This window comes from Chenopodium quinoa, unplaced genomic scaffold (assembly GCF_001683475.1).
Source record: "Chenopodium quinoa cultivar QQ74 unplaced genomic scaffold, ASM168347v1, whole genome shotgun sequence".
In the NCBI taxonomy this organism is placed as follows: Eukaryota; Viridiplantae; Streptophyta; class Magnoliopsida; order Caryophyllales; family Amaranthaceae; genus Chenopodium; species Chenopodium quinoa.
In genome coordinates this window covers 2,017,886-2,045,576 of record NW_018742720.1, presented here as the reverse complement: position 1 = coordinate 2,045,576, position 27,691 = coordinate 2,017,886, and the positions used below count along the sequence as shown (strand labels likewise).

General features: G+C 40.3%; 3 protein-coding genes across 6 annotated transcripts; 1 reads left to right on the top strand and 2 right to left on the bottom strand.

Moving 5' to 3' along the window:
• Window positions 1–107: 107 nt before the first annotated feature.
• On the top strand, window positions 108–6,640 carry LOC110723145. 3 transcript variants are annotated; one of them, XM_021902461.1, is made up of 9 exons: window positions 108–497; window positions 676–763; window positions 1,995–2,080; window positions 3,163–3,241; window positions 3,383–3,442; window positions 4,961–5,082; window positions 5,173–5,244; window positions 5,386–5,536; window positions 6,136–6,640. In XM_021902461.1, exons 1-8 carry the CDS (start codon window positions 169–171, stop codon window positions 5,486–5,488), a joined length of 939 nt encoding a protein of 312 aa, XP_021758153.1. In that variant the 5' UTR covers window positions 108–168; the 3' UTR covers window positions 5,489–5,536; window positions 6,136–6,640. The 3 variants fall into 3 exon arrangements, with proteins under 3 accessions (XP_021758153.1, XP_021758154.1, XP_021758155.1); XM_021902462.1 differs by having other exon boundaries at window positions 6,131–6,640; XM_021902463.1 differs by having other exon boundaries at window positions 6,102–6,640.
• Window positions 6,641–7,253: 613 nt separating this feature from the next.
• On the bottom strand, window positions 7,254–10,548 carry LOC110723144 (septin and tuftelin-interacting protein 1 homolog 1-like). Its single transcript, XM_021902460.1, has one exon. It carries the CDS (start codon window positions 10,233–10,235, stop codon window positions 7,626–7,628), a length of 2,610 nt encoding a protein of 869 aa, XP_021758152.1. The 5' UTR covers window positions 10,236–10,548; the 3' UTR covers window positions 7,254–7,625.
• Window positions 10,549–11,366: 818 nt separating this feature from the next.
• Window positions 11,367–17,875, bottom strand: LOC110723143 (tRNA (cytosine(38)-C(5))-methyltransferase-like). 2 transcript variants are annotated; one of them, XM_021902458.1, is made up of 10 exons: window positions 17,646–17,873; window positions 17,443–17,553; window positions 15,356–15,449; window positions 15,170–15,288; window positions 14,963–15,085; window positions 13,864–14,215; window positions 13,665–13,759; window positions 12,734–12,799; window positions 12,592–12,656; window positions 11,367–11,748 (listed from the first exon to the last, which is right to left on the bottom strand). In XM_021902458.1, the coding sequence occupies exons 1-10, from the start codon at window positions 17,727–17,729 to the stop codon at window positions 11,670–11,672; spliced, it is 1,188 nt and encodes a 395-aa protein (XP_021758150.1). In that variant the 5' UTR covers window positions 17,730–17,873; the 3' UTR covers window positions 11,367–11,669. The 2 variants fall into 2 exon arrangements, 1 of the variants encoding a protein (XP_021758150.1); XR_002511673.1 differs by having other exon boundaries at window positions 11,678–11,748; window positions 13,881–14,215; window positions 17,646–17,875.
• Window positions 17,876–27,691: the final 9,816 nt, after the last annotated feature.

Sequence of the window (27,691 nt, the reverse complement as noted above, 5' to 3'; positions counted from 1 at the left end):
TTTATTATAGTTAATCACGACTCCACAACATAAAATTATGGAATACAACGATTGCATTAGATATTTCGGCCAAATATAGCCGCACATCAAACCAATTGTCATACAAACTTAAACAACACCTTGTTCAATACACCATGTCGCAAACTCGCAACTCAACTTGAGCAAAATATGCAAACATTTTGCTGTTCTTGTTATCTCCCCCATACTTTCCCACCTCCATCTTGCTCTAAAAATGGCGGCACTCCCAATCTTCCATGGCAGAAGACCTCCTCTCTTATCCTCTGTAATCCAATTACCAATTTCACCGCCATTAAAGCTTCTTCTTCCACTTCAATCGACAGCTTAGATGAAGAAGATGGTGAAAGAGGAGAGGGAAAGACTGAAGCTGCTGCAAAAGCGTCAGGAACAAGCGCTAGAGGAAGAAGGCTCGTCAAATTGCGTGAAGAGAAGCACAGAAGAGAACATGACCGCCTCCATAATTACCCTTCTTGGGCTAAGTAATTTTCTACTTTTCTCTAAACACCTATGTTGTTCTATTGTTTGCTAATTTTCGTTACGAAGTTTGTATATTAGAAATTGAATAGTATAATGTGACATTGAAACAACTCGGGGCATTGTCCGGGTCACACACTAGTTGAAATTGTAATGGGGTTATTTGATTATGATGATGAGCAGGGTTTTAGAAGATGCGTGTAAGAATGATTTAGAGCTTAGAGCAGTACTTGGGGATAGTATTGGTAATCCTGAACTTATGCGCAAAAGGGTACTCTTCTTTTTCTCTGTTTCTAGCCCCCTTTTGTATTACTCCGTGCTTGCTACTAGCATTCAAGCTCGTGCGATGAACGATTTAATTGTAATGTTTTAAATGAATTTGGTGTTTTATTTTTGCTAATTTGATAATTGCTTATGCTAAATTGCTAATCGTATTACTTACTTGTGCAACTTCATGTTCTTGTAAATCGTTTGAGACATTTGAACTGCTAATTTCGACGAACTCTTATTTACAGAGTTGTAAATTGAATCAGATCAGGTTATTGCATGAGTAATCAGCAAGATAAATCAGATTAGAATGTCTAGAATAAATTGTCATCTATCATGGTTTATGATTATATTTTAATACACCCTTAATAGAATTAAGAAAATTGGGAAGAAACTAACACTACTTTTGTATAGGGACAATTTGTGTATCATATTGAATTCTGTATGATGAGAGGTTAGGACAATGTGATGAACTAATTTTGGGAAGAGGGAGTGTACATTAAAACTTGCCTGGTGTTGTTCATCACATTTGAGATGGGTTGGACTAATAAATAATTGATAACCAGATGTATGGGTTTTTTGAGCAACTTTTGTAGAAGAGTATTTGACAAAAAAAAAAAAAAAAAAAATAAATAAATAAAAAAAAAAAATGAAATTGTTGCTTAAAACAGTTTGTACTACTGTGAGGATATTTTTTTTTTTTTTTTTTTTTTTTTTTTTTTTTTTTTTTTTTTTTTTTGTAATCTTTAATGCTTTATCCCTGACAAATGAAGTCTAAAGTGATTATGTTATTGGAGTTCTTGTCCTAAGTTTGTTCCCTTTTGTGGAAGGAAATATCCTTAAATTGTAGAACAAGTTCCAGTTTCCTTAAATAAGAAACTTGTTGAATTCTTCCTCAACTTACAGAATCAAACCAATGTCTCAATTGTTGATAATCAAGAAGTAAAATTGGCTATTTGGCCCTTGGCATTAGTTAAAGCTTCTAACTGTTGGTCTGCTTGTTTTCCAATTTTGAAGGAACACTTAAGTAATGTATATCACAAAGACTTGTAGAATCAAAACATTTTACTTGGTTGTCTTATAAATTTTAAATGAAGTATGGATATTTTGAGATGTCTTGGACAACTTTATTTTGGTCATCAATTACTTTTGTATCATTATGTTAGTCTTTGCTGAATGCTGATATCTTGCTTCGGTCAAGGAAATTCTTTAATGCATTGTAAATTGTTAAAAAGGTTGAGGAAAGAGTTAGGAAGAAGGGGAGAGATATCAAAAAATCCAAGACAGGCTCTGTTCTTGCCTTCAAAGTCAGCTTTAGAGAGTAAGTTGAAAGCTTTGTTCCAGAACTATCTCCATATCTGTGTCTTTTGCTGTAGTTGATTTATACTTCGTTGATGCGTAATACTTTGTTCATCCTTTGCTCTAAACTTTTTTCTTTTTTGAGATGTCCCAAAACTTTTTTCTCCTGAAAAAAAAAGTTTGATTGCTACATGTAGGGGAGACATACATCATAAGTAGGAGAGAGATAGAGAGAATACAAATACTAGAAATGGAAATGTTGGAATTAATATAAAACTTCTAAGTTAGGGAAATGTAACAATTCATAGATAACGGAGGAAGTAGGTAACTTTGATTTTAGCTCTTGTTAATGAGGGCAATTTTGGAAACTTATGACTAATTATCATAACACGTGCTAATTGTGCTCATATTGATGTCTTTCTTAAGAAGATAAACTTTTTACTGGGGGTAAAAACCAGTAAAAAAAATTAGGACAGGGAAAGTAATCTGAAAAGGTTTTCTTTGACTCAAGCTTGAACTTGTGAGACAAGTATAAATGAGTTTTCTAAAAAAAAAGAGAGACTGTCGTAATACCTTCATACAACTACGTGTAGCAGACCCTCATAAAAAAGTGCCGTCCTTCTAAATAAGCAACATGGAGGCAGGGGGACAGTTCACTACCCAACTTATATCAAGTGACCACCGGGATGCTTCCACATTCTTGTAGAGGGTAAACAGACTTCGTTACACCCTAGTTAAAGAATCATTCTTGTTTATGAATTCTATTCAAGAAGAACCAACTAGCATCTGTAACTTACTTTTGTACAAGGCTTTTAGCTCAGTAGCTGTCATGTTTTTTGTAATCTATTGTCTTGTTGAAGATACTCTTGTCAGTGGGGAACTTGTAGCTTTTTTCAGTTTTTTATACACATAATGATATAAAGAATGTTATACATATACTTACATGTGCAAGCATTTGAATTGTAGGCTTGTATGCCTGATATCTATGTAACAACTATTTCTTTTTATATACTGAGTACAGTTGAGGGATTTATTTGTATGGTGAAAATTTTTCTGTTGCTGTTTTCCTCTATCCCTTTTCTCACTGTTCCTGAAACTTGGCAGCTTCAATCCTCTAGACTCGTACATCTGGGTGGAACTATTTGGTTCACCATCCGATCGAGATGTCGATCTGTTTGGAAGTGTAAGTGATTTTTTTTTGTCGCTTTTAAATCACTGGACCTTAACATTCGGCTATGTGGATCCATCTTCTCCCAGATCCTTCTCACATGCATTATATACTATTTGTTCTAGCTACAACTCATTAATGTTGTTAATATCTTAGGTTATTCAAGCTTGGTATGTAATGGGACGCTTAGGGGCTTTTAATTCCTCGAATTTACAGGTACCTTCCTTTCTATTTTTCCTTTGTTTGGAGAAGTGTGAGCGTTAGATTGCTGAAATCTTAAATCGTGTGTTTATTCAGCTTGTATAGTGTTGATAGTTACAATCAGATTTATTAATAAGCATGCTGATTGCATAGGAATTACTCTTCCAATCTGCAATTCAACTAGCTGCATTTATTGTTTCAGAACTATTTCATTTGCATCTCTGCTAAGCCAAAACTTGATATATTTTGCCAACAGGACTAGTCATTGGTCATGCTCTTTGATTCTATGAGCATGAAGTTGTATCTCCTCACTAATGTATCTGGCTTAATTAGCAATAGGTGTAGTACGCATCTTGCATCTTGCGGTCTTGCCCATTGAAAGTTTGTGGGAAAATGTTTATCCTTGTAATTGTAAGAAACTCTGGGGAGACATTGGTATGGAATACAAAACATTGGATAGACTCTTGCATACAAAAGACCAACATTGTCCTAGACCTTGGGCTTTTATTTTACAAAGTTGAAGTTATGATTTAAAGCAAGAATCTGTGGGCTCAGTATGGCAAACATCGTAACTATTTAAGAGCTTTGGCTAACATTGCACGATGATAAAAACCTTGCTTAATTGCCCTCCACTTAATATATTGTGTAAAATAGTTGAACAATCAAATTTAACCGTACTAGCCTTAAGGGCCTAACTCATACACATTTATAGTGGTATTCATTTATTCAATCTGCAGTGATAATTTTTTTTCGAACCAACTTGGACAGATCATACAATATAATTCTCTGTAGTAAGCCATGGGAGAAGAGATTGTAGAATGATTTGATTAAGCTTGGCACTGAGTATAACCTGAGAGATTGCGATGGTTTAGTTTTCACCATCTGTTTTCAATCTCTTAATTTACAATGCGCATACAACTGAACAAAATTTAAAATAGTGTGTGCTGAAGCTGCATGTTTCATCCTAAAATCCCAGATTTGCTGCTGAGCATGTTGTTCATTGCTACTTTGAATCCAAGATTCTCTATGCTCAGAAAAAGAATTTTTTTTTTCCCTTATGACACATCAATACTACTTCTTATCATACATCTGTTTAATTATTGACCCAGCACTAGAAAGGTGAACCCTGGTTGACAAAACCATAGGTCGTAGAGTGATACGAGTATACGACAAACTTGTTAAGGGAGGCAGTTTGTTTTCTCTGGCTGTAAGATTACTCTTGGAATATGAAGAGTGGTAAACTAAGGATTAATCTTTTTACTTCTTGAAACACATATAGGCTTGTCTTAGTGTGAAAGGATGTAGAAAAGGTTATTTTTGTGTCCCTTTTATTTTCATCAATCTTATCCCCTCCTGTCTGACTATCTAGACTCTAGGGAAAGGAACCAATCAAAGCATGAAAGCTTCCCATTCATCAGCTATATTAGATTATTATCTTTTCAATGATCTCAAAGCATTGATATTTGCTGTATTAAGAATTTAAAATTCATTGATGAGCTTAGTATTGATTAAAGATCTTTTGTGCACTTCTAGTTGGCGAGTACCTCAATGGAGTATGATCCCCTGTATGATGCTGACAAAGCTCTTAAAGTGATGCCTTCTTCATTCCATGATATTAGTGATGTTGAATTTCAGGATAATTGGGGACGATTTTGGTAAGAGTTGTAGGCTCTCTTGGCATACTTCTGCCTAAATCTCTGAAATAGCTTATGATGCTAATCATCTTCAATTTGTGATTTTAACAGGGTAGACCTTGGAACAGCTGATGCTTTTGCCATCGATGTTTTGCTGAATTGCTTGACTGTGTTAAGCTCAGAGTAAGATTTGTACTTAAGCTATCAGTAAATTTGTGACATAAATCTAGGCCATCATAGCTACTAATGATTTTGTTATATAAAGCTTTGACATCATTATGACATTATGTCCGTATTAAGTGAGCAATGTTGTATCTGGTGCAGGTATCTTGGTATCCAGCAGGTAGTTTTTGGTGGTCGTAAAATGGGTGATTGGGAAGAGGGGATGACTAGTTCTGAGTTTGGTTACAAGTACTTCAAAATATGAAGTGGAATCCGGAATCTACGCCGACGAGGGTATAATAATTATGCAGAGGTAAAGAAGATCACTGCTTCCACTCCCCTTCAATGACCGATAGAAAGGGAATTTATTGTTTAAAACTTCTAATTACATGTTGAAAATTTTGGTGCAAATGAACAAGTATGGGCTAAAACTACAATAAATATCGTTTAAAACTTCTAATTACATGTTGAAAAAAACAAAAAGAGTGGCATGTAAGATAAACCATGCTATCAACTTCATATATTAACAAACAAGATAAGAGTTGGGTTCTTGTTTGGATAATTTTCATTAAGCACCCACTTATTATGCTAATTGGACTACATATATCTATCCATCTCAAATTCTATTTGTGTAATCTGGCTGTAACATTGCTATTCTGGTATAGGCCTTTTCAACTATACACTGGTTGCATATAACTTGAATAATTTAGGCACTTGATTGCTTATGCCTAAATGCCTGTTACGAAAAATCAAGCTCTAGGACTAGGCTCTAGAAACCAGATAAGAGTACTTGTGGCACTTTGCTGTCAGCATTTTGTACTAGTCAGCTTTGTCTTTTGCACTAAATATTTTCCCAATCTTATTAAAACTATCCCCAGGTTCCTTACTAGTGGTGCAATCTGTGCAGAGCAGATAAGAAGACGGTAAAAATCTTCAATATCAGGAACACCTTATCATATCCTGGACTAAGGTTTCATCATCTTCATTATAAGGTGTGTTCAGAGCCTTGTTAGCTTTGATTGGCAAGAAATCAACTACAAACAACAGCTTTTATCATAGAGTGCTAAATCCAGAAGGCGCAGCATTGCTTGACAAGACTGTCTTGCTTTGGAAGCTGCTGCCAGTCAAATCTTCATTTTATGGACATAGAAGCAAGTGTACTCAAGCTATAGATGTGTTTGCATATTGCATCAAAAACAAATAGATGTGTTTGTCAAAGAAAGTCGAACCCATCCCCAGGTCCTCAGCTTCGCTCAAGACAATTTGATACTAGTTTCTTGCAATATGATAATATCTTCTCCCATTAAATAATTCAATGTGCCTCCCTATACTTCACCCTGTCTGCAGATAAATTTGTAACTAGATTTGATGCTAGGTCAGCTATTATGTTATTTAATGCATAATTAAAATATCAAAATTTTCTGTGTGTATAACCTAACACATTATATCAAAATAGCTTCTGAATCAGATTCGGAAATGTAAAAGCAAATAACAGGGCAATTTAGAGCATTCAATTGGAGAAGATACGACTTCATCAAACAAGACAACCAAACTCAGTGATAACCAGGTTCTAATCCCCCAGATGAACAAACCAATCTATGATATATTGTGATTTTCACTGCAATATTTTGCTACATCTTTTCCATCAGCAGCCCCTATTTCGTTATATTATATACTCGTAAAAGACTAAAACTCTTATATTGTTCATAAGCTGAGTCAGTTTGCTATTAAAAATTCAATTTCGAAACCAATTCATCCAGTTCTTTCAAAATTGAGAGCTTTACTTCTTGGCTGACCAATACCAAAGACCTACAATACAGAGTAATATGCACATAACGCGCAACCATTAACAGTAATGAGCTACATAAATCTGGGATACATAATCATACAAAAGGAGCATAAGTGGAAAAAACTCCATTGCACATATGGAGTATACAGAAATCAAAGGCAGTCTCAGACATTGTTCAGTTGTTTCTTGAAAAAGACGATATGGAACAAGCTACTCATGAAATGGACACACAGTTGAGTAAGACCTTATGAAAGCTGTTAAATAGTATTTTTATATAATCAAATTGACCAGCATGTAATGATTTAAACTTCTAAAATTCCCCCTAACTGTCATACAGCTATGGAACTGGAACCCAGGATGAAACATCAGTTTGTTTGTACTGAGCTAATACAATGGCAAAAAAAATCTAATCTAATGTTTGAATGTGAACATCAACCATCCTCTGCAAAAAACAAATAAAGTCAATAATAAAGACTCGAAAGGAGTGGTAAAAGCTGTAATAATGCAAGAGTATGCTCCACCAACTGGGTAATCACAAGTATCTTTTGTCGAGCACCATTATCTTATACAACTAACAAAAAACGGGGGTGGCGCAACAGCCTACCAGCAAAACTCAGCGCCTTCCTGAACCAGAAACATTCTGCATCTGTCGAAGTTGATCAAGAGTAACCAAAGACCATTCACCCTGGACTTGAGCATAGATTTTCTGATGCAAGGAATCCACAGTAATGCTTACACTACCAAAGCTATATACTTGGTGATGGTTGTGTAATCTCCCAGGTTTAGGCTTGAAGAGCAAGCCTAGCTGCTGAGCATAGGTCTCAATAACTTCTTTCAAGGTCTTAGGCACATCATCTGTTTGCTGAGCGGCTTTCATCTGAGCCTCAAATTGTCTTTGTTCTTGCACCCTCATATAGCTAATGTTCTCCTTCACACCAGGTTGAACCATCTCCAAACCTTCAGCAGCCTGGTTCATTAACTCCAGGCCTTGGTTTAGCTGCTTCCGAATCCGTTCATTGGCCAAAAGTTCATTAGGAAAAAGATCTTTCCATCCACTATACCATTTCAAAACCTCTTCAAAGTTTGGGCTTGTACAAAGCCAGTGGTACAGAACTTGCTTCCATTTGTTGAAGAAGTGCATCTCTAGTAAGCAAACCATATGATGAATGGGAACTGCAGAAGCCCAAGTCATGACCCAGTAAAACTGATCAAGTTTCTGATTAGCAGGATTGACTTGAAAATCCTTCATCACATCTATCAACTTGGGAAGGATGGACCGGGAAATTAGTTGTTCCCAACTTGAAGCATCAAATACCGTCTTCCAAGGTGATAAAATAGTATAGGCTGACATATCACTAGGATGCCATTTATGAAGAACTGTTCCTAATTTTATACGGATAGCTTGATAGAGAGACTCCAACTTCTGTCCAAGTAATGGAAGCCAGGGGTGCACCCACACATGGATCGGTATTGTTTCCCTACAAGGTTCCCAAGAATTCACAGCTTCAGATAACTTAGGCATCACAACCATATCAAGCAGTGACTGTAGCACAGAACTCGGAAGCAATTTCTCCCATAATTCCAGAAATCGGAGCATAGGCTCTGGATCTCTAGCCTGCCAAGTGTTTATTCCTGCTATTCGAACTGCCGGAAACACTACTTCAGCCACCAACTGTGAATACGGGGTTGATGCATCCTCAAAAATATCATAATTTTCATCTCCCTGCAACAAACCTTTCCACAGAGCTACAACATCCATGCCATGGGATGGGTTCTGAAGTGGATCCCATCCTTGAAACACTCTAATTAACAGAGGAAGAGCAAGTGAGCAAACAATGCAAGACAAATTACCGAGTTTATATTCTTCTGGAAACCTCCTCTGGAGGTCTCCAAAGGATTTTGCAAGGGACTCTAAAGTTAACCTCCCCAATGTGTTCTCCTCCTCAATACTATCTAGGACCTGCAATACCTCCGTCATAGAGTCAATCTGCTTCTTCTGCCGTGCAGCATCAATCTGGTGCAGTTCCTTCTCTTTCTGCAATGCAACAACAGTTTCTCTCTCATTCCTCAAATCCCTGTCCATCTTCTGGATGTTAAGCTCTGCCAAGTCTACTATCAATCTGATATTGTGCTGAAGCTCTGGCATGGGAATATCACTTTCCCTATCTTTCTCCTCAGCATTCAGATTTTCCAAATTTGTTAAAACCCGAACCTGGGGTCCCCTCATATCCACCACCTTCTGAAGTACCAACTCTGGTCCTCGTGCCTCCTCCTTCATAGCCAACAACTCATCTGCGGTGAGAATATTCTCTTTCTTCTTAACACGAGCTCGAGCTTGTTTCTTCCAGAGTTTGTCCTCTTTCTTCAAAGACACTTGCTTTTCCTCTAATTCAGGAGGTGGAGGTACATTATCCAAATTCGGCAAATTCTTGCTCTCCTTGTAGTCATCATACCCCATCCCCATACCCTTTGGCCTCAACTTTGCCTCAATAGGAGCAACAATACCTTGCGCATTCTTCCCCAACCCACCACCTTTATACCCCATCTTTTCTAGCAACTTCAGTCCGATTCCTTTCGTGTGCTTCTCAAACACCCCCACATTCCCCTCCACCCCATCCGAACCTCTCTTTGCCCCCGCCTTAGACTTACTCCCCTTACTAACCCCAACCAATTTCGACTTCTCACGCCGCTTTTCTGCCCCTTCCTTAATCTTCTTCCCAAACCCAGTCGGCAAGAACGACTCCTCATCATCCTCTACCCTCTCATCATCAACTTTCCTACCTCCCAACCCTTTCTCCCCTCGATTACTCGAACCGGCCCCAAACCCCAACCCAACTCCAACATTCCCCCCAGCACCCAATCCGAGCCCCGGTTTAAACCCATCTACACCCTCCTCCTCAACCTCCTCAGGATTCTCAACACCCTCCTTCTCATTAAGCTCTACCTCCTCACTAGGAGCAACAACCCCAGTAGATATAAAATTTACGGGTTTCGAATAATCAGCTTTCTTAATAATCCCCCCTTTTTTCCTCTTCTTCTTCCCAGAAAAAGAATCATCATCTTCTTCTGAAGAACTACCCTCAAATATACCATACAGTGATTGATCCTTAGATTGAACTGATTTTTCTTTGCGTTTTTTATAAAAAAATTCACCCCCTATATACTGTCCCCCCTCAAAATCATTATCCATCCCAAATTTCTCCATTTCTTGATAATCATCCATTTTTATTGAAATTTAACAATCTCAAAGAACGATTACAATAAAACTAAAAACCCTAAAAATTGAACCTTTAATTTGCTAATTAGGTAAAGGGGAGAAGAGGGTACCTTTGTTGGCGTTCACAATCTCTTTCTTACGCTGCTTAAACTAGCTTGGAGGAGAGAGAAAATCGACAATGGAGAAGAAAAGAGAGGGAGAATGGTGGTAATTTCAATTATATTTTTTCGTAAAAAAAGGAGTTTGTGAAAAAATTTAGTTGATGATAATTTCGTCAGCTGTGACCCTGTGAGTCGGTTTGTAAGACTTCACTATGGACTTAATGAGTTAATGGTACTCCCTCTCAATAATTTTGCGTCTCATATGTGCTCGTTTGTAAAATAACAAAGTAACTTTTATACTCCCTCCGATACATAATACTTTATGTCTCACAAATAATACCCTTTTGCTGCAAGTAATATGTAATGGAGGGAGTATTAATGATCTAATAATTTCGGTTTAGCTGAAAAATAATACTCATATTGCAATACGTAATGACAATTTTCTGCCTATTTTTTTAATTTATTCTACCACTTGACCACCGTTGGTTCGCCCCTACACACAACTCCACTCCACCATAATCACTACCACCAGCCACCACGGCGCCACCCTATAGAAATTGTCACCTTCTACACCAACCAAACCTTTCTTTTTCCTCATATGAATACTCTATCACCCCCACATGACGTCCTAAAATAGACAATTTATAAAAATAGTAGGGTTACAAAAATCTTTTTTTTTTTAAAAATAAAAATAAATAAAAAATAAATAAATAGGTATTACAAAAATCTTCTAATTTGTTTAAAACATAAACTGTATATTATTGTTGTTAATTCCTAATCATTCGTTAGTTACATTAATCATTGAATGCATAGTATAGTATAAATTGTAAATTTTTATTACAATTTTCAATAAACAAATATAATCTGTACAAAAAAATTTTGAAGGGCATCTGTATAAGTATTTCTAAATGAACATATAAGAATTAACAAAAGAACATAAATATTGTCTGCAGAGTATGTCTTCAAATATAGTAAGAACATACTTAGTGTTTAATTAATTCAATAATCATGAAACTATGCAAGTATAATTAAAAGATCATGAAAATTATCTACAGCTACAAAATTGGATTACACGATTCACTTATACAAAGGGTTACATTGCCATGGAGGCAGACTGATCCTATAGTATTTCAGGTACCCATCAAAATTATAAACCACAACAGGTAATTCTAAGGTAGTCTCATTCTTCTAGCTTGCTTCCTTCGGTATCATGATGATAACATACATCATGCAATTCCATCTCAGATTGAGTGCCAGTAGAATTATATGCATCTCCCACACCGAGGCTGGGTAATGCAGGTAGTTCAGATTACTGATATGGTGCTACCATAGTTGATCATCAAGATGAATCAGCAAACAAGTATTTGATCAGGGGAGCAACTACTGCTATGCTCAAACTGTTACCAAGCATCGCATAACTGTAGAGAGTCATAGCACACAAGTATTAAAAAGTTGAAGAAAACAGTAGGTTACAAAATGAAAGATACACAGGTACAGAAATTGACATACATTAAAGGTGTATTGTGTATATGACACTACTAGTAGAGTATTCCCTCCACCGTTGTACGAATACTCCAAGTTCCTCTTACAAAGTTGCTGCTGATGGAGCATACTTTAAGGATGTAGGGAGTGGCTTAGCAAGGCAAAACCACTAATCCGTTTCATAATTATATCTCAATAACCTTAATTGTATTTTCTACTGCTTACCTTTGATAAATTGCTCTTTACCTATGATAATTGCATACAACTTCCATAACTAGTACTGTACAATTTGCCACACCTTATTCAATCAGACAGACAGCAAAGTAGTAGTTATCCATTAACAGCTAGTAAATTGTTAACCACTAATAGAGCAGCGAACCAAGCCTATCCAACTTGAAACTCAATAGTCAGGTTATTTATCTTACAACATGAGAAAATTGTCCACACTATATTCAATACACATCAAAAATCACAAAATTTTACACAATAATGCATTTTCTTTCATATATGGGTACTTCCAACAATGAAAATTTTTAAGAAAAATTACTAACAAGTAATGTCAAAGTGCAAAGTGTTATTATTAGGGCAATGAGATTCCTTTCTAAAAGACAGAGGAGCAAAATAGTGGTTATTATTAGGGCAATGAGATTCTTTTCTAAAAGACAGAGGAGCAAGATATAGAACAAGGTCCATCCCAGTATCCTATGCTCTCTTCAAAAGCATACGCGGAATAAAATTATCAAATAAATGAATAAAGATATAAATGTAGTATAACATACCGTTGCCTGAGGCTTACATGCTCGGGAAAGGAAAACTCCTTCGGAAAAGAATGCAGGTTGGCAACCTAATGACACCACAAGATACCACCTTTTAATCCATAACAACAAGAAAAATAAACAAGAGATGTGATGAGAAACAAACCTCTCTCGAGGTGAAATATCTAAGGCCCTGGCTCTCTAATGAAGATTCTTTACCCTTCACCTTTGGCTGCATAAAGTGCAAAAATAACAAGTACTCAATAGCAAATTTTGCAAAGCTAAACCATCTAAACAAATTCATTTGCCAACAGCCAGTTTGGAACTGTCATTGCATCCAAAATAGTTTGATCCAAGCAAAATGCTAAGACTGTAACCAAACCATAGAGGGTTCATCATTTATTTTTCCTTTTTTAAAAAAAAAAATACAATTGTGTTCTAGACTTATAAGGTTTGATTGAGGAAGCATATGGACACATTTTCCTTCATACGAGTCACTTATCAAGTGAAAAGTACTTCTTAGGTGCCAAAAAAAACAGTTGCTTGGTGTTGCAGGTGACATCAGTTCTGATCGAAAAAAGATAGATGCACTTATACAAAACTAATCAGATAACACTTAGAGTACGAGAGTAAAAACACGATGCAAAACCCATCATCTATTACATGAGCCTCAAATTATGTAGTTCAAAATTACACAAGAGCTAGAGACTTTGTCTCATTTAATTATAATATATAGTATACAAGTTATATGCTATTATTTATTCAACTGAATAAATATTTATTTTTACATAATACAAATGCATGACTACATTCTGACAATTTAAAGGGAAGCTTCACATCATCAACCTGCAAATCAAATTAATTCTAGATTGACTTGACCACATCATCCTTTGAACCATAACCCTGAAAAACATTAGATAGCCCTAACAAAGCGGCCATAGCTACTTACAGCAAAACAGATGTTATTTTGCTTGTTTTAAGTTTACATTTTTTATACACCAATGTACCATATGTATATGATGTATAGCAAAATAAATTCCAAATAAACAGGGCATGAAAATAGCAAGTCTGAAAGTGTAAAACAGCAGAAGACATACTTGGATTGTTGCCAAAAGGGAGCCAGTACCCTTGACATAACGATAATAGCTCTTCGTAAAACAACAGCATCGCTTTGAATCCGGATATACAATATCTATTATTTTGTAAGGAATACACCAAGGTGGTAAATATGCAGAATGTATCTGGAAGACAGATAAAAGCTATTGCAGTCATTAAAAGATCAGGAATTCAGGATACCCATAGCACTTCCCCACCTTTCTATCAAGCTCAGAGGAACAGAATACTGATCCATTGAGTTGCCATCAGCCCCAACCTTTATGTCCAGCCTTTGAGCAGAGTTACATAACTTGGGAGAACAATTTACATCATCCGAACATCCTAGTTCTGTTGTATCTTGTTTACTGTAATTGTCAAATTCAAGAAACATATGTACAGGTTCACAAGACATGAGCATACAATCCTGAATCTCAGGTATTTGCTCAGGTGCATTGGTTGTCAACTCATCATCAGTTCCAAACAATGCGCTTGGTGTGTAAAGCAGTTTATTATTAAAACTTGGATATTGAAAACATGAAGGATTCCTTTTCGCCTACAATTGACAAACCATGACGATCATGAATTAATTCCAAAAATTTTAAAAAAAAATTAAAAAAATATCATCAAACCCAGCCCACAGACCAAACAGAAACCACAAAAATTCCATCTTTAAGCATAAATTGACAATATTCGCTGTTCCTCAGTCCCTATAACATTTGTCCATCCAAGCTTTCGTGATTCATTATCAACTACGCTTGAACACTTTTTGGAACATGCAAAGAAGATAAAGGGGATAAGACTATGAGGAACATATTCAGAAAGAATTGCATCGGTCTACATATAATTCAATTTTAAAACTTGGCAAATTGCTTTCAGTAATTAAGACCAACTATAAAGCCCAAATGTATCTATAAAATCTCCTTACTAAATGTGTTACCAGAAAAAAGTTACTAGCGGCCAGTTTATCATTGAAGATCCTGCGTGCCACTACACCCACGCGCATTATTTAAAATTAAAGACATTCTTTTTTGACTCTTTATTCTCATTGATTATACGAATTTGCAGCATTACTGACGATATAACCAAGTAGTTAAAACTTTATATATTGCATATATAAATACACACTCCACACCATTCACACCTAAAAAAGGACTCAGGGACCCAAGATCCTGCAGAAGCCAAGCCATATTCAACAGAAAAAAAAAAAGTGTGGATGCACACATGAAAAAGTGTGTGTGTGTGTGTTCACGCATATTTTAGGATGAAAAGGAGCAAGGAGAGGAAAGACAGTATACATTACCAGACAAAAGTAGCGTGGCCTGGAATATGGCACTCCAAATTGCAACGGGCTTAAAATGAATTCCTGAGTAAGATAACCTGTTTTTGCCAATACTTCAATCATCTTGTTATGAGTATCAGATGTCTGCAGCAAAAAAGGTTTAAGAATTGAATAAAAAATTGTTATAACAAACCACTAAATGCCTATATTCAATCCTATGAAGCATACCTCAAACCCCACGACATTTTCTACGAAAAGCATGAGTGGAGCACTGGACAGCTGAGGTATAAGCTCAAGAATGTTTAGGAAGGAAAATGCCCGAGCATCACTTGAGTCCTTTTGGAGTCCTACACATAGATTATTTAGAAAAAATCCAGGAAAAATATGCTATTATTCAAATATTAGACTATCCACCTTGTCTCGTATAAGGTTGACATGGCGGGGAAAGGAGCCAAGCATGTGCTTGATAATTACCAAGATCAGCTGCAGTCAAGCTTTGAATGTTACCCTGTAAACAAAAAGAAGAACTTCAATACCAACCAGCAATTGTATCCAAAAGTTCATATTTTTGAAGCTCGGAGAACTTAATAATTAAAACTATAAAATAAAAAATGGAGAGTTTCTGAAGCACGGAAAAGACAGTTGGTTAGAAAGATAATGTTGAGAAGAGCATTGCAGCATGTAGTAAGGAGTCAGAATCTTGTAACACCTGATTTATTAGGAGACACAGTAAAACAAATGATGGTTCCTATGTTGTTGGATCTTATTTTCTGAGTACCCCATCTCTTAAAAAGCAGTTAACAATATACCATCGGGATATAACTGATATTTCTGACAAATTCAGTTCTTTAAATTCATTAATTTCTAGACTTTCAGCTAACCTATTCTATTCTTTATTAGTTTATCATGAGTAAGACAAATGGTCAATGTTGGTTCTTATAAACTTTATCAATCCAATACCTATCCACTTATGTTTCTTCTTGTTGAAAAGAATAAGGCAATCAATTTTATCAGTTGATATTTCTGATTATAAACTCTTTGGTGGATGACCTGGTGTCATGATTGCATAATATAAAAATGAATAAGCCATGTAATTTGTGTTAACATTGATTTAAAAAATACCCAAATTCACCTAATACGGCCAACCTTCACAGGGTATGTTTCTGAAGATCAAACTCAGCTCTCAAACAAGCAAGCAAATTCAGCCTAAATCAAGTGGGCAAGGTGCCAGTACCCATGGCTGGATAATTGTGTAATTACAACAAGAGTGCTTCAAAGGAAAATCAAGAAGTCTATCCAACATGATAAGAAGCCTTAGTTGCATAAATGAAGCACCTTCACCATTTTAAAACAAATACTTTTACATAATGTCCAATTTTACATTTAATAATAAAGACTATATATGCCTATATGGCCAGAAGAAACATCTTTTGAATAGCTAATTTATAAAGATATATGCAATTGAACACTGGTAAATACAAGCTTGAAGAAAAATGAGACCTAGAGAATTCCTAAATGTCTCGAAACAAGAACGGCTCTTTATATATGTATAGGTGAGATCACTGAGATGTGAGCTCAACCCATGTTTTTGGGAAGGATTAATCTATCATTGAGAGTGGACCCAATTTAAAAGGGTGTGGTAAAGGATTAATATGAATCTCTGGCATTCATAATATGTCCCTACATTGGCTGCATACTATATACCTTAAGGACGTGTTTGGATTAGGGGTAATGCAATAAGAGGGTAATGGAGTCAAATTAAAGAGAATAATACTCCGTAATGAGTTTAGGTTGTGGTATAAGAGATGATATATACAATGCAGGAATAGGGGGAGGAGAGGAAGGTAATGTACTACCCCCAAATGAGGGTATATTTTCCCCTTCTTCGTTTTTAAACAATCACTGCCTATATCATCTATAACCATATTCGCCCACCCTATATTCTCCTAAATTTTTCCTTATATTACTCGCTAAATACATTAGCCCCAAATCCCCAATCTAAGCATGCCCTAAGAGTAGACTTAAAATCCTCTCTTAAAAATGATTACATCAGCCCTCCCATGTCCCTACCAAGTATCATCCCAACCCTCCGAACAAAGATGCTTTTCATCACTTCTCTATAGTATCTCATATTCTCTTGCAAGCCATTAGGATTAACTCTATATAACTTATACAAGGAAATTGATGCAATTAGAAATCATTCTTCAACCAAGTTCCACAATATCACCTAAGTACAATAATTTTATACATAGTCTTACTTCCTTCCTATGAGATTTCAATCTTTAAAAGTTTCAAAATGTCCTAACCAAAACACTAACTACTACTCCCACCATCCAAAATTACCGCCATAATTAGAACTCGTAATGTGACAACTAAATCCAAACCGAATCAGTACTTCATACAAAGTGTGCGCAATTAAATTGAAGTTGGATCAGAAACAAGCCAATAAACTCAATTTAAAGACAGGATAAAATATGGTACAAGTATTATTAAGGCAATACCTGAAAAGGGCGATGCCCAAAATTATGCTGATAAACATCATTTGCAATATCATTAATTTCAAAAGCTTGAACAACTTCTGCGTTAACCCCAGATTTCATGAGCGAATATCTCTATATTTCAATTTTCAAAGCAAAATCTGTCAGTAAAAGGGAAGAAAGAGCAGTTATACAGAGAAGAGAAAGAGAAAGAAAAAGAAAGAAACCATGCCGCCGATGCCACTGTAGAATTCGAGGACTTTGAGAGGCTCATCTCCATTGATTTGTCTGCTAAAACCCTCTTCCTCCATTGATGGACCAACAAGCTTGCGACTTACACAGCGCCTGTTTTTCTTGTCAAGTACGGAGTATCAAGTAATGAACAAATACAAGTAGATACTAGATACTCTCTCTAGTTTCCGGTCTCCGGCCCTTTTTACATGGAAAAATTTTTTGTGAGCGTTTAACTATATACTTTCATCGAAATTGAGGTATGTCTTGAATTTAACTATTTTACTTGTGTATGATGTTTTTTGGGAATTTATGTTTGTAATTTACAATGTATGTACTATAGTGTTGTTCAAGTATGCAAAATATGTATAACTACATAATACATTGTTATTTAATTATTGAAATTAAGTATAGTTATATGTATTGATTAGGGGATTTTGCTCCCACCAATCGGAATGCGCCACGTGGGCCAATCAGGTCCTGCCAAGTGTCCCTCAGTTGGAACTGTCAGGGCTTGCCACGTGGCACCAGCTTATTTTTCCACCTTGGACCTATTATGTCATGACACGTGGCATACTCCATGCCTAATGGAGAAACCAGCCACCCAGGCCCAACTTCCGAGGGAAGCCCAATCAGCCCTAGGTTAACCTAAACCTAGGATTAGCACGTTTCCCAAGGTTATAAATACCTCCCTTAATCCTCATTAAGGGAGATTACATGAATAACAGGCTGATCACGCTAAAAAAGCAGATTACCTACATTAAACACTCTCACCTAGAGAGACCCAATCATTTTAATTTCCGCATTAATTACTCCTTAATCAAGTACTAACTTGACCGTTGGAGGCGGAGCTCCCACCACCAGGATTCTCCGTTGTTTTGCAGGTACAGGCGTCCGGTTCCAGTCTCGGAATTGTAACTCTCCCGCAGGACATCAGAAAACCCCGAAACATTTGGCGCCGTCTGTGGGGAGAGTGCTTCTGAGATGGCATCCACGTTTGTACCGACTCCTGAAGAGAGGCGTCCCCTAGACGACCCTCAAGTTCAGTCGGACCACGATACTGAGAATGAATTTGAAGTTGAAGCTCACACAGCTTCAGACGGGACCCTAAGGGCCCGACGTACCCGTCATACCGAAAGGAGGGAACGGGAACATCTTCATACAGGAAGCGAGCCAGCAGGCGCACCGCCTGTTCGGCAGCAGCCGACTGATGGGTCTGCTCCCATCACAAGGAACGAACTCATGACCATCATGAGGGACTTCAAGGGAGAAATTCAAGAGTTGATCAACAAGAAGCCGCCTGCTCTGGACAAGGAGCAGTCGGCTAAGAAACCCTCCACTTCACAGAAGAGGAAGCCAGTTCAAGGGCGAGAGGCGACTCCTCATCCTAAATCTAGGAAGCGGGAGCCGACTGCCCTTGATTTCACAAAATACCGTTTTCCTACTCCAGGAAATAGGAAACCTGTTCGTCATATTCAGGCAGACGGGTCGAGGAAATCATACACAGACGCTCGGCTACTGCTAGAGCAGAAGAAGAGTGACCGATTGTCAGAGTCGGCCTCTACTTCAAACTTCCAAGACAGTCTGCGAAATACCTCAATGAGGCATACTCAGTCGTATCGTGAGAGTCAGTCAGGCGGCACCTCCCGTCAGTCCGGCTTTCATAGCGACCAGGCGGTACCAAACTTACCGTTTGTACCGCAACAACAGTATTTTTTACAGCCACCTCCGTTTGGTGGACAAGCAGCAAAAAATGTCCAACCTATGGACTGGCAGCTACGGTTGCTTAGACTTGGTGAACAGCCGTCGGCCTTCTCCAAGGAAATTACTGAAGCCGCTCAGCCGGCCAAAGTGAAAAATGTATTAGTAGGCGCCTATGACGGCACTACTAACCCAGAAGACCATCTGATGGCATTCACCAACCTGATGTACCTTCAAGGGTTGGATGATCCCACCTGGTGCAAGTGTTTCCCAGCGACTCTCAAAGGAATCGCACAACAATGGTTCGGCAACCTGTCGACTGGTTGTGTAAATAACTTCAGGACGATTGCTTACTTATTCACCTCCAACTTCGCCATGAACATCCCTGCGAAGAAGACGAACCTTGATTTAGGAACAATTCAGCAGGGCGAGAAGGAGGGGCTTCGTTCCTACATCAGGCGGTTTAACCTGATGAGAATACAGATTCAAGGGTTACCGGATGAAGTAGCCTATACTGACTTTTTCAGAGGTCTCAAAGACGGGTCGACCTTCAAATTTGATTTGGTCCGAAAGAGGGTGGCGACTCTTCAAGAGGCCTTGATTGAAGCGGAAGCCTATATACAGGCGACTGATCTTTGTAGTACGGGAAAACAGTCGGACGGGAAAAGATCCGACAAAAGAGAAGGACGACAGAAGCAGTCGTCCAACAAAGACGAGAAAAGAAAAGAGGTCTGGGCGGCTGATTCCTCTAAACAGCCGGCCCAGAAAAAGAAAAAAGAATTCAAACCATACTCCCCAAAGTATGCGTTTAACAAGGATAGCCAGTTTATCCTAAAGGAAATCAAGGGACGAATCTCAATTGAGAAGCCGGTCCCCATGAAGGATTCTACAAACAACCGGAACCAAGATAAATTCTGTGCTTATCATGAAGATGTTGGTCATCACACCAATGAATGCATCAGTCTCATGCGGTATCTGGACCGCCTGGCTGAACAAGGTGATCTTGACACTTATGTCAAGAAATCTACGAGGAACACTTCCTCAAAAAAGCAGTCGACCAAAAAGAATCAACAGGCCGACAGCTCCGATACAGATGATGCAGTCGTCTACACCATTGCAGGCGGCTTCTCAGGAGGCGGCCCCACTATTAGGGGCAACAAAGACAATATCAGGCGGTTAGATGTAAATTCCGTTCACCAAGAACGGCCCTCCAAATATTCATTTCCTGAGATTGTCATCACTGAAGAAGATCTAGGAGGGGTAAGAGGGTCGCATGACGACCCTATCGTTATAGAATGTAAAGTGGCCAACCGGAGAGTTGGCCGAATCCTCATAGATACCGGAAGCTCCTCAGATCTCATCAGTAGCAAATGTCTGTCGAAACTAAAATATCAGACTGATTGCATACATCCGGCCTCCCACCCTTTAGTAGGGTTTGGAGGAGGAGGAGTCCACCCAGTGGGACGAGTGGATTTACCCATCCGCCAGGGCGAAAAAGGGGAAGGACGACACATGGTAGTCCGGTTCCTGGTAGTAGAAGAACTCTCGGCTTACAACATGATTCTGGGACGACCAACCCTGAATAATTCCAAGGCTGTTATAATCCCATCTCTTATGTTGCTCAAGTTTGAAAGGGATAATGGAACAGTCGGGTCCCTAAGGGGAGATCAGAGGATGGCCCGAGAGTGCTATCTCTCGGATGTCAAGCCCACTGTTATGGCCACTGGGTCGAGTGGTGGAAAAATAGACCTTGACAATGTCAAGGAGAGTGCGCCTGTTCAAAAAGCAGGCGGCAAGAAGAGAAAGGCATCCCAGACAGGGGCCGCAAGAAAAGACAGAAAATAGCAATCATTGGCAAAGGAGCGGTCGGATGAATTCCGCCCTCAGCCGGCTAGTGAGCATACGGACCTGATCCTAGACGACTCATGTCCTGACCGAACAGTCAAAGTTGGGACGACTGCTCTGAGAGTCCTAGGTGATGACTTTCACAAACTATTGAAAGAATACAAGGACATCTTTGCATTCGAAGTCCATGAAATGTCAGGCATTAGTCCTGATCTGGCGGTACATAAACTGGCCGTGGATCCGAAAAAGAAGCCGGTACGGCAGAAGAAGCGGAACCATGGCGAAGAAAGAAGTCAGACGGCAGCCGCCGAAGTTAAAAAATTACTTGATGCAGGGTTCATTCGGCAATGTTACTTCCCAGACTGGGTTGCAAATGTGGTGCTTGTTAAAAAGCCGAATGGCACCTGGCGAATGTGTGTAGACTACACAGACTTAAACAAGGCGTGCCCCAAAGACAGTTACCCTCTGCCTAAAATTGATAACCTGGTCGACTCAACAGTCGGCCATGCTTTGATGAGCTTTATGGACGCCTACTCTGGTTTCCATCAAATTCCTTTATGGAAGAAAGATCAGGAGAAGACGGCCTTCGTCACTGATCAGGGGTTATACTGTTACACGGTCATGCCGTTTGGTCTTAAGAATGCCCCGGCTACCTTCCAGCGAATGATAAACACTGTGTTCTTTGATCAGATTGGGAGAAACGTCGAGGCATACATTGATGATATGATTGTCAAGATTAAACTTCAGAAAGATCATCTGTCGGACCTCCGAGAAACTTTCGCCACACTCAGGCGGCACCATGTCATGCTCAATCCCAAGAAATGTGTCTTAAGAGTTGAGTCTGGGAAATTTCTCGGATTCCTTATCAATCAGAGAGGAATAGAGGCGAACCCTGAGAAGGTGCAGGCGGTCATTGACATGCAGTCGCCTCGTACCATCCGAGAGGTTCAGAAGTTAACAGGTTGTCTGGCGGCCTTGGGAAGATTTCTAAGCCGATCAGCCCTTTGCCTAAAGATGTACCTGGCCGTCTCTGATCATGCGTTAAGCGCTGTTCTCCTTGCTGAAAGAGACGGCTGTCAGCTCCCGGTCTACTTTGTCAGTCATGTACTGAAAAATGTCGAGTTGAGGTATCCCCTAGTGGAGAAATTTGGTCTTGCACTCTTCATGGCTGTTAAAAAATTGAAGCCCTACTTTTTGGCCCATGCAGTCGTCGTGTATACAGACCAACCTATCAAGCGGCCACTGACCATCATGGAGTCGTCAGGCCGAATGATCAAATGGGCCATAGAAATTCAGAGCCTCGAAGTTACTTTCGAGCCTAGAAAAGCAGTGAAGGGGCAAGCCTTTGCTGACTTTATTGTTGAGATGACTCGTCCCCCTGACTCTCAAGTTCCAGACCAAGTCTGGAAGGTATATGTGGACGGAAGCTCTACTTCAAATGGTTGTGGAGCAGGCGTCATATGTCAGTCGTCGGAGGGCGACAGGTACGAGTATGCTCTACGCTTCAGTTTTCAGGCCTCAAACAATGAGGCAGAATATGAAGCTTTACTAGCCGGAATCTGCATGTGCAAGGCGGCAGGGGTAAGAAAAATAGACGCCTGTTCCGATTCACAATTGATAGTGAGTCAGTACAATGGCGAATACGAAGCAACCCATCCGGCCATGATCAAGTATTTACAGGCGGTCCGACAAGCAGTCGGCTCCCTTGAGGATTTCCATCTGATCCAAGTGCCGAGATCAGAAAACAACCAGGCGGATGCACTGTCAAAATTAGCATCATCCGCCTCCTCTGATACTCCTCGAACTGTTTTTTGGGAAGTAATGGAGAAGAGAAGCATCGAGGAAGACCCTATTGGAATCCTAGACAGAAGCTCAACCTGGATGGATCCAATCAGGGCATATCTGGCAAATGGTACCCTGCCGGATGATCATCAACAGGCGGCAGCACTGAAAAAACGAGCAACCAGTTTTGAAATAATAAAGGGAGAACTTCACAAAAGGGGGTACCTTCAACCCTTCTTAAAGTGTGTTACTCCAGAAAAGGGACGAGAGATACTAGACGATCTTCACTCTGGTTACTGTGCTTCCCATATAGGCGGTAGGACGCTTGCTCAACGGGCAAGGCGGCAGGGCTACTTTTGGCCTACTTTAGAAGCAGATGCAATGGAGATGGTGAAAAAATGTGACAAGTGTCAAAGGTTTGGCAAGCTAATTCACCGTTCGGCTACTGACCTCACTACCATTCATAGCCCACTACCGTTTGCTAAGTGGGGCATGGATATTCTGGGTCCATATACGCCTGCTACAGGCGGAAGGAGGTACATACTTGTTGCCGTCGACTACTTCACTAAATGGGTAGAGGCGGAGGCGGTAAAGGGAATCAAGACGAAGGATGTAATTTCATTCATTTGGAAAAATGTCATCACTCGGTTCGGGGTTCCCATGTCTATGGTTTTTGATAATGGTCCCCAATTTGAGACGCCTGTTCTCAAAAGCTGGTTGGGTGACCAAGGAATTTCACACTACTTTGCATCTGTCGGCCGTCCACAAGCAAACGGCCAGGTAGAAGCCTTTAATAAAATCATCTCAGACGGTCTCAAGAAAAAGATTGAACGAGCAGGCGGCCTATGGGCGGATGAATTACCACATGTTCTCTGGGCCATTAGGACGACTGAAAAAGGGGCGACTGGAGAAACTCCATTCCTCCTAACTTATGGTGCGGAAGCTGTTCTTCCAATAGAACACTACGAGCCGACCCTTCGAGTAATGCTATATGACGAAGAGGCAAACTGGGAAGCCATGCGCCTGGCATTGGACTCACTTCTTGAAAGGAGGGGCAATGCTGTCTTGCGCCATGAAATTTACCGCCTGAGAATGACTAGATCATATAACAAAAAAGTACACAGGCGTCCACTCAAAGTGGGGGACTTTGTACTTAGAAAAATGGAAGCAGTTGGTAGGGCTAATGAGCCTGGCATACTAACTCCCAACTAGGAAGGACCCTACCGAATCTGTGAAGAGGTCAGGGACGGTACCTACCGTCTGGGAACACCAGACGGACAACCGTTGCCTCGAACTTGGAATGTAGATAATCTTAAGAAATATTTCTTTTGAATGATGTAAATAGTCAAGGGCTACTTAATAAAAGTTTGCGTACTTAATATTCAATTTTGTACTAAGAGGGGCACGCCTACTAATAAACAGTCGGCTACTCTCCATGTTTAATTTTCTCTTCAGAGGGGCATGCCGTCTGTACCTTTACAGTCGGCTACTCTCCATTGAGTATTCTACTCTATCTTCAGAGGGGCATGCCGTCTGTACCTTTACAGTCGGCTACTCTCTATAGAGTATTTTACTTTCAGAGGGGCATGCCGTCTGTACCTTTACAGTCGGCTACTCTCCATAAAGTATTTTACTCTATCTTCAGAGGGGCATGTCGTCTGTACCTTTACAGTCGGCTACTCTCCATTGAGTTTTTCTCTCCATAGGGGCATGCCGTCTGGACATATAGTCGGCTACTCTCCATAAAAGAGGGCCGACTGGTTCCAAACACACGGCCACCCCCCTTAACTAAAAATGATCAGGGCCTGGCCGACCCTGTGCCTAACAGGCGGCTACCCTCCTTCTACTTAGCACCTACGTTCACCAAGAACTAACCAAGGCCACAGGCCGAATGATCAGACCAGGCGCCAAGCCAACTGATCAAATCTTCAAAACTAATACGACCTGTCCCAACATCATAGCAGGCGTCCGGCGGCATCCCTCCGGATGAAATTCGTCGCAGAGAGCAGCTCCCTTTTGGGTGGAACATTGCTCTATAAACTAATTACACGACACCTATACGACTGTCCCCAAGGGCAACCACATAGCCGCTTTTGAGACAAGGATAACTCTTATCACTAACCAAACCAGTGGTAGCAGTTGACATCTGAGTCAGATGACCGCCTGTATTACTTGGGATAAATGCAGGGGTACCTCTTGAGTTAATAGCCAACAAACATTGGCGAATCAAAAGGTTCAACCGGCCTCCGCCGCCTGGTACCTTTACTACTCAAGCAGGAGTGACGGCGACTGAGTAACACCAAAGTTAACTCATAGTCACTCTCTCAAACTTAGTATGGAGCCTAAAAGGTATGAGTCGTCCGCCTGTTTTTAGCAAACAGGGGCTCTCAACCACTACTCCTGCTAGGTTAACAACCTATGAGTTAAAAGCCAACAAACATTGGCGAATAAAGGGGAACAACCGGTACCCACCGCTTGATACCTCTACTACTCAGTTACTTGGCGACTAGGTAACAATCATGTTTACTTGGTCAAACCACTTTCCTACTTGGTTAATTTTACAAATGACAGGACCGCCTGCCTAAAGGGGATCCAGTCTTTAAAATGGTTCGAATACCGATTGGATAAATGGCCGACTGATCGTCTAGCCTGGAAACAGACAACCAGTTGTCCAGGGGCATAGGCGGCGTGACTAACTATCCGTACCTGTCTGCAACTATCGGCCATGTAAAACAGTCGGTATAGTGTACAATTGGATATCAGAATATTCAATACTTGAACAAATTTGAAGCAAAACAAAAAATTCATTAAAAAGAAGTCGGTCATTAAAGACCGGCAAAATATTCAAAGCCCTGGCCCCCTGGCCGGGTAAATACAAAACAAACGGCACGCAGGCCGTGGAAAGAAGACATAAAACTTAAGAAGGGGGCAGATCTTCAATATTAGCAGCTGCCGCCTGGTCAGCACTCTTCTTGCTGGACTCGGATTCAGCTGCATCCTTTTTTGATGCATTACCCCCAAGCGGCACAAGCGCCACTACCGGCTCCTCCTCCTCCAACGCCTCCTCCAACGCCTCTTCCTCAGCAGCCGCCAGGATCTCTTGATTATATATATCAGAACACTGGCGGTACGTTTTTTCCCATGAGGCAAAGTCGGCATTGGGGAAAAGGCGGCCCCAAGTCATGCGCTGGATTTGAGCAGAGTCTTCCATCATCTCCCGGACCAGCTCTTTCTTTTCTTGCTCGGCCTTTTCCGAGAGCTCCTGAGTAAGACTCTTCTCCTGGGTCACCAGGCGTACCTTCACGCTCGCCAAGGATTTCTCCAAGGTTTCGTATGAGGACATCTTTTGGCGAAGAGGTTTCAGCTCGGCCTTGAGATTGTTGATGGTCGCCTCCAGCTCGCTATTCCTCTTCTGGGCCGCCTCTAACTGAGCCCGGATAGCGGAGGTAGCCTGCGCTTGATAATAAAGAATATCAATGGTTAGAACTTCATTTTGGGCAATTTGAAACATTGCCTTATCACAGTCAGAGGCGGCCATAGCTTTTGCAGCCTTTACCTCTTTGTTCTTCCGGTCAAGCGGCTTGCGAAGGCCGTTCACTCGGAGCAGGGCCTAAGTAAAAAGGGGAACAGGCGTCAGTTTCCAAACAAAAAAGAAAACAGGCGTCCTGGAATTCAAATACTCAAAAATATGCTAAGTATACCTCAGCAAGGACCCCTGCAATCCCGTCTAGGTCAAGGGTGCCGACACCCCTGACCGCCTCCCTTTCAGCTGGAGGAACGGCCTTGATCATAGACTTGGCCACCTCGACCAAGTCAGGCCCCTGAGGGCCGGCTGCATCAAGCATAAACAAACGGATTAGACCTAGTAAAAAAGGGAGCAAGTCTAAAATTTACAAGGACAACTGCATACTTCTAGGCGGCCCAGCTGGAGTTTTAGAAGAAGTGGCCGGCTGTTTCTCAGCCGCCGCATGTTTCCTGGCAGAACCAGGAGAGCTCGCAACAGTCGTCCTCCGGGCCTTGGGGTCCGGCTGTTGGGAAGAAGATGCTCTTGGAGCGCCCGTCTAAAAAAGAAGAAGTCAGTATATGCATAAACAACTCCAAAAAGAGGGTGAAAGGTTCGAAGCCCACCAAGGGTGCCCCCTTGTTGGGGGAGTCGGTTGAAGCTTGTTGCATGATGGAGGCCCGCAACATGGCCGCCGCAGTCTTGGAGGCGGTAATTTTGCTCATGGCGTCCGCTGCAAAAACAAATAGCAAAGTTAATAAAAGTCATAACAAGAAATGCATGGAACAACAGAGTATTCGACAGGCCGGCTACCTCTTGAGCACCGACTGCTGAGGCCACAGGCGGCCAAAAAGTACTCGTCGTAGAGCCATTTGAAGCTCGGGACGCAGTGCAGGGGTACTTGCTCTCGTACCCCTGAAGTAGAGTTCACCTTCGACTCTACTTTGAAGAGTCCTTTATCTAGGATCTCTTTCTTAGCCTTGGGGGGAACAGGCGGCATGTTGCGGCCGCCTGCAAGAAGGGGCGGATTCCTGTTCCACCTGTTGAAGCGCTTGTTCAGCTCTGTGTCCGAACTCTCAATGATGAGGAAGGTGCTCCGTCAGTCCTTCCAGTTGTTTGCTTTACCTCTCGTCATGAGGTAGCCCCTGTGGCTCGTCAATTGATACCAGCCGGTACCGCCTTCCTTAGGGGTCCGACTGAGGTAGTTCATGT